The following is a 7,525-nucleotide window of genomic DNA, read 5'->3' on the forward strand; positions in this document are numbered from 1 at the left end:
ATCTAGACAGGGGGGGCTATCGAGAGCGTGAGGCCTGGTCTCAGACCTTACTGTATCCTGCTGGACTCTTTTTGTTGAACCCAATCCATCCATGTCCTCAATCCATAAGGAGCAGAGGGGCTGATGCTGATGTTGCTGCTGTGTGACTCTACCGAATCCTCATCCTTCTGGAAGGTTCATTTTTTCCTGCTGAGCTGGCTGTCTCCTATCAGTCACCCTGATGATGGCTGCCGGGGTGTAGAGGCCTGTGATAAGGCTCTTGGGGGCTGTCAGGGACAGATGGGGGGTGGGGTGTGGGGGGGTAGGTTTCACCCCAGACTCTGACAAACAGATGTGGGCCAGGCAACAGAACCAATAATGGATGGTTCCCGAAAGGGAATTGTGCTACGCTACCCCCCTCCCAGCTCCTGCATGCCGACTAAGTGAAATGGGTTCAGGGGAGAATTGTTGTGCTGATCTTTGATGCCAAGAGACCGGTTTTCATCCTCGGAGAATTTACGAGTAAGAGTGTGCTTCTAATACTGAAACTGGAAGCATTGTAGTATTTTTTTTATTATTTTTTTTCAAATTTCCATCTAGATTACATCTCCCAGACACATTTAACAAACTTTGTGCACTACTAAATATGCTCCAAAGGAAGATTCAAAGTAGTATGATGAAGCCAAATATTATTTTCATAGTTACTGTATGTGCAGCACTACGTATGGTTTGTTTATTTACCACCATGAATACTTTAAAATAATAATATGTTAAAACCGATATTCCATTCCCACACCACATGGCATACAGTTGAGTCTGTTTTCACACACAGTAATGCAAAATCATTGATCGTGTTCATCGTTTACAAAATTGTCTACATCCTTGTGAGAACCTGGAATCGGCAGTGACATTTTCTTTCTCGGTCCAACGACGTCTTGAGGAGCCGTTAGTGGTGTTTTGGCAGGGGCTCAGCAGCCCCTCTGGACGGAGCATCAGGGCCCATTAAAACCCTGCTGAAACATCACACTCCCCAACAGCACGCCACTGCGACCTCCACAACGCTCGCAGCCAACTGCCATCCATCAGGGAGGCCAGGGATTCTTTTTAAAGCTTCGTTTTATTTATCTGTGGCATTTAAAGGGTGTGTGGCATATTTACTGTTTTGAAGGACGCCCAGATTTTTAAGTAGCTCACTTGTTCAAGAATAAATATACACTCAACGCTTCTCTTTTCCTCTTCTCTCTTCTCTTCTCCTTTCTTCTCTTCTCTTCTCTTCTCTCCTTCCTCCTCTCCTCCTTTTCCCACCTTTGTCCTCTCTGCTTTTGGACTGTATGTCCACAGAGGGGTTACAGTATTCAAGGATATTTAGAGGCCTTGTGTGTGTGTGTGTGTATGTGTGTTTTATATTCTGGCCTCTTTGCCTCTGACTTGAGGCACGTGTGTTTTAGTTACTGCAGTTGGCAGGTGGTGACTGATATCAGGCCTTGCTGGTTCAAAGAGAGAGGTGATACTGTCCATCTCTATGCAGCTAAAAACGGCAGTCCCTTTTCATCTTGAATGACCTTTGACCTTTGGAACTTCCTGAGGGTGGGTAGATAAGAGAGGGCGCCTGGGGGGTAAGGTCAAACCACAGGGGCAATAAATTTGAGGGAGTCATCAGTGAATTGCATGCATGGGTTGTAAGGATGAGTCTTTCGGTCTGCTTGGCTAGTCATGCCTTAGACCTCTGTTCTATTACAGTAAAGACAAATTGATTTTGCACTGAGGGTTGTTTATTAGCTCTCCCCCTGCACACTTCAATTGGATTTCCTCAGAACAAAACATGACTCAGCATTTTATTTCCCTATGCCCTGTGTGGAAGAAATGCAGAGGAGGAACGATTTACTTCAGACAGGAAATGTATTTAGATATCTCCCTGTATAATGAACACCTACACATAAGAATAGAAATATACTTGGAAAATGTAAGTAAATCGTTGTGTTTATTTTTAGCGTGGAAAGGTGTTAAAACATATTGGCCCTTATTCACTTCCGGATGCTACAGCTAGGATGAAGAACATGGCATCAAAAAGCTATATGGCTTAACACGCCCATTATTGCTAGCAAAAAGAGGGCAATTTGACGCTCACTCATTGTGAGTGCTGTTTGTCTGTCTCTCCCTCCCTCTGTGTCTTCTTTTGTAATGTTTACATCGAATATTGTGGACCTTGTTGAAAGTCTTGGTTTTGTTACAGTGCATACAAAATATACCTCAGGTAAACAGCCAATGAACTTAAAGTCTTAAAAGGCTTGTAACATGTAGAATTTGTGTTCAGAATCTGTGTTGATTTACTGTAACATTAATTCCATGATATTACATTTCAGTGTGCATTATTAAAAGCTTCATTATAAAGAGTAAATTAATGGTGATTAATCACAGCAAAATTATGGGATTAATTTGCTAGTTTGAAAGCACCAAGGCAAAGGCATATAAATGTAGAATGGATAAAAATGTTTTATCTTATACCATTCACCTTGTACCAATCACTCAAGTAGTTTATGGTTATGAATCTGAAATATTGTGTGGTCAATAAATATTGTGGTCAATATACCTAAAAACATACAGTGTGAATACAGTATGAACAGTGTATGGTATAATGCCATTATACTACACCTTAATAGTCTTTTTCATTTACAGTCCATTTACATTAACACCTATTCATTTAGCTGACACTTTTATCCAAGAGAATTTACAGATGAGGACTGACCTTAAAGCTACAGTGTAGAAATGAGGCCTTAGAGTACTGATAAATAGTACCTTTACATACAGTACAATATGAATAGAGGATGATAGTGTAGACATTCAGGTGATAACCAGAGAAGTCATGAAGTGAATTTTCATCACCAGATTTTTATCAGACTAGACAGAGTATGTGGTCAGAGTAAGTCCATGGTATTGCACTGAATACAGAAACCCCATCAACTCACAATCTTGCCCCTCTCACTGTTCAAAATAGCACTTCTTGAACACAGCCGTGCTCCTTGTGTCTCCCCACCCAGGTTCATGGATGATTGGCACAGCGGGGCCTGGTAGCTTCGAGTGGTGACTGCAGACTGCCTGGGGTGTCGTGACCCCATCACTTGAGCCGCCTCCCTTTCCGCGAGGCCCCGAGGCCCCAGCATGGACGACACGGACAGGGACAACAGGACTTCCCTGGTGCGGGGGGCCAAGGACCTGGCCAAGGAGGCCAAGCGGCATGCCACCAAGAAGGTGGGCAAGGCGGTGGACCGCGCCACGGACGAGTACGCCCTGCGCTCGTACAGCCGCTTCCAGGACGAGGAGGACGACGACGCCGGCGGCGGAGACTACTACAACCAGGGCAACTACACGGGGCAGCCGGCCAACGACGAGGAGGGCTCCAGCGACGCCACCGAGGGCCACGACGACGAGGACGAGATCTACGAGGGCGAGTACCAGGGCATCCCCAAGGACGCGCCGGCGCAGCGCGACGGCCAGGTGGCGCTCGGCCGGCCGGTGTCCGACGGCATGAAGGACCGGCGCGAGCTGGAGACGGAGCGGCAGGCCGACGAGGAGGAGCTGGCGCAGCAGTACGAGCTCATCATCCAGGAGTGCGGCCACGGGCGCTTCCAGTGGCAGCTCTTCTTCACGCTGGGCCTGGCGCTCATGTCCGACGGCGTGGAGGTGTTCGTCGTGGGCTTCGTGCTGCCCAGCGCAGAGACCGACATGTGCGTCCCCGACTCCAAGACCGGCTGGCTAGGTAAGGACCGCGGAGGGGGGAGGGGGTGGGTGGGGGATGGGGCTGGTGGGGGGTGTGAATGAACCGAACATGCAGTGTGTGATTATCACTGCATAATTCCAATATAATTATGCAATCATTATGCATAAGACGGGCATTACGTTTTAATCAGCATCAAATGAGTTTGGAGAGATACAAGAAGCATGATGTCAGTAATATATCACGTTCAGAAATAATTACTGATTTACTTGATGATAATTTATTTAATTTAACTTAATTTAAATTCGCTTAAATGTTTTATAGACACAAGCTGGCCTTTGAAAATGTCAGAACATTTTGTTTTTTTGTGTTGAAAGCGTAGCTGCTTTTAAGATTTAGTCTGTGTGAAGTGTAATAGAAACAATGGAAGAGTTTTGGATGAAGAGCAGACGTGGACTCTGAAGATTGGTTGTGGGATTGAGTCCAGTCATTTGATCAAACTAGCGTCAGATCAGAGGGCATTAAACTGATGTTGCCCAGTGCTTAGAAGTATAAATGAATTAAGACCACCAGTGCCTTGCTCTCTCTCTCTTTCTCTCTCTTTCTCTCTCTCTCTATCCCTCCCCTTCTCTCTCCATCACTCTATTCCTATCTCTCTCTCTCTCTCTCTTTCTTTTATGCCAAGCTCGGTCCTGTGGGAGCCTTGGGGGCATCATGTGCCATCCTTTGCCACGCTCTGCTTCCACCTCTTTCATGCTCCCTCACTCCCTTTGTCCTCCCTCTGTCAGGGGCTTTTAAGACATAATCGCACGTGGCCGGCCGGCCGACCGGAGCCACCACTGGAAGGTCCTCCTCCCCCGACCCTCTCTCTCTCTTGCTCTCTCTCTCTCTCTCTCTGTCTCTCTCTCTCTCTCTCTCTCTCTCTCTCTCTCTCTCTATCTCTCTATCTCTCTCTTTCTCCCTCTCTCTCTCTCTCTCTCTCTCTCCCTCTCTCTATCTCTCTCTCTCTCTTTCTCTCTGTCTCTCTCACTATCTCTCTCTCTCGCGCGGGCCGCAGATCACCGGACCGGCCAGGCGTCACAGGTTTTTTTTTTTTTTCAGGTCCCGATCGCCCACAACATGTAATAAATAAATAAATGACAAAACACAGGCTCTGAGACGTGACAGTGGATCACGTCCCCCTCCTGTTTGTTACCAGTGGAGCGTGGAAAAGAAAAGGAAAAGAAAAGGAGGGGAAATGAAAGAAAAGAAAAGGAAAGGAGAGGAAGGGGAAGACACGCTTGCTGAAAGAGTGAGGGAGTTTCGGTTGTGTGCTGTTCACAAGTGTGTGATCCATTCTTTCTAAGCTCTGCCTTGGTCCCCTCCCATCTCATCTCTCTCTCTCTCTCTCTCTCTCACTCTCTCTATCTTCTCTCTCTATTTCTTCCACTCTCTTCGTTTCCCCCTCCATCTGTCTAATAGGTCCTGCAGGGAATTATTGCTTTTGTTGTGGCTGATGGTGTCATCGTCGCCAGTTTTTCCCCCTGTGTGCGACGCTCCAAACGGCACCCCCCCCCCCCCCCAACCCCCCCTCCCAATCGCTCTGCTGAGTGCGAGCTCTCCAAATTTACAAGCATGACTCAAGAGAAATAGACTCATAGTTTCTTTTTTTTTTTTTGTCAGATCCGTCACTGAAACAGTCCAGAAGCTGTTCTTCGAGCCATTCCAAATCCGTTTTTGTTTTGTCTGGCAGCTGCTCTTTTGTCTTTGAAATGCACCAGAGTACCATTGGCTCCACGGACCTCCAAGTGTTTGCCCGTGGTGACTTGTTGCATAATGCATATAATGAGGACTACAAAAGTGCTTTAACACGTCATTAAAATGTTAGGCTCCCTTTCTTGTCCCTGTAGTCCATCGTTATGAGACAAGTAGGAATGGTTGTTACGTAGTTTGAGGTTTAATATAAAAAGGATAGAGACACAACAAATATTGTAAGTCTTTCAAGTCTCAACATGTACTTTAGTCAGTCCACCTCAGACAAAGATGTCTGTGTATAACTGAAGATAATAGAATTGTACCTGTTCATACTAAAATATTTGCTTTGGAACCAAATATACTGTCCATGCAGCGTCAGAGTTTTAAAAGCAGATCTCTCAGACCGTGTGAGATGTTCCTCTGGCCCTGCGTCCACCTTTGGGCTGGTCTGCGCTGGGTGAGCCCTGGTCGTTTACCTTGATGAGGTGACCGCTGGGATGTGCCTAATCATGAGGGCCGTGTGATTAATATGACCTCTCCTAATTGCCCTCTGCCTTTACTCTCTGTACTCAATTATGCCATTGGTGAAGATGGCCTACTGAGCTCTGGGGCTCAGAGGAGACTCCCCCCCCCCCCCCCCCCCAACAGAAACGTATGCTGAACTACAAAATCCACCAATTTGGTCGCGCTCTATAGAGCCCTCTAATCCATGAGGTGTTTTGTGGGAAACTGCAGTGTGGTCAAACTCAGTTTTTTTTGTTTAGACCTCAGAGTAGTATTCTTCATGAAGGTGTTAAAGGTGTCTGTGTCTTTTAAATCACTTTCAGGTGTTTTGCTTTTGATTCCCCTCCCCTTTACCTTTACTTTCGGACCATTTTGGATCATTCTGTTTTGTGATAAGTAGAGAGAAAGAAAGATGGAGAAAGAGAGAAATAAGTTAAGTTAGTGTGAAAGAGATAGATAGATAGAGAGAGAGAGTGAGAGAAAGAGAGGGGGTGGCGGGTGGTGGGGGGGAGTTTCATAAGGCAAGATTTTTTGTCATGTTTGTTTCTCTGTTTCTGTCTCTTGATTCACAATCACCTTAACAGAGGCTCAGCTGGTTCTGTGCATCACAGAGATTCTTTGATGAGCTTCAACTGTAGTGGCCTGAAGTGAACTGATGCAGTGATTGAAGTGCAAATGTACCTATTCTCCACTCCATTCGTTTAGTCTGCTGATTTCACTGTGACATTACCTAGACAAACTGTCGCTTCAGGCTGCCGGGGGTCTGTCTGGACGGTTACTGACCTGGTGTGGACCGGTGCCAAATCACCAGGCCGGTGTGGTGAAGGGGAAGAGGAGGAAAAAGCAATTTTTATTTATCTAGATTGTTTTGCGCAATTGGCTACGTGCCGTTTTGGTTGCCTTGACAAACGCCCCCCCCCTTTCTACTGCAAATAAGTTCACAAAACGATCACGATTCTTGTTTTTTTTTTTTCGCCATCAGAGAGCTTTTACAGTTAATGTCCCATATTATGATTTTTTCCCGCCTGCGTGGAGTAATTAATCAACCACTCAAACACACACACACACGCGCACGCACACACACACACACACACACACACACACACATACACACACACACACACACACACATACACACAAACACACGCACACACACACACACACACACACACACACACACACACACACACACACACACACACACACACACACACACACACACACACACACACACACACATACATGCACACACACAGAAAATGTGTTTTGCCTTAGCTGTGTGGTGGCGTGGTGGTATGCCCAACTTTGCCCTTTAACCCCGCAGTGGCATGTTGGAGCGGAAACGGCACAAGTGGAGGAAGATGGGGCAAACAAGGCGGGCGGCGGATGTAACAGCATTACAGGAGAGCGATAGGGATTTGAATGGGATGGATGACTAAAACGCTGATTGAATTACAAAATTGAATTAGCGGCTAACAGGATCCCATAGGAATCTTGCATGCTGGAGGGGAGGGAGGGAGGAGGAGGAGGAGGTGGTGGTGGTGAGGTAGGGGGTTACAGGGTTGAGATAGAGAGTGAAGGGGGGGGGGGGTG

The 7,525-nt window shown here is 46.5% G+C and overlaps 1 protein-coding gene across 1 annotated transcript in view; it reads left to right on the forward strand.

The window, feature by feature from the left end:
- Positions 1-3,051: 3,051 nt before the first annotated feature.
- sv2ca (synaptic vesicle glycoprotein 2Ca) overlaps positions 3,052-7,525 on the forward strand; it is a 30,443-nt gene continuing 25,969 nt past the window's right edge. The window contains exon 1 of the mRNA XM_062544060.1: positions 3,052-3,736. Within this exon, the coding sequence (XP_062400044.1) occupies positions 3,139-3,736 (598 nt within the window). The 5' untranslated portion in view covers positions 3,052-3,138. The remainder of the gene's footprint in view (positions 3,737-7,525) is intronic.

The sequence above is a fragment of the Sardina pilchardus genome, chromosome 8 (genome assembly GCF_963854185.1).
Source record: "Sardina pilchardus chromosome 8, fSarPil1.1, whole genome shotgun sequence".
Classification (NCBI taxonomy): domain Eukaryota; kingdom Metazoa; phylum Chordata; class Actinopteri; order Clupeiformes; family Clupeidae; genus Sardina; species Sardina pilchardus.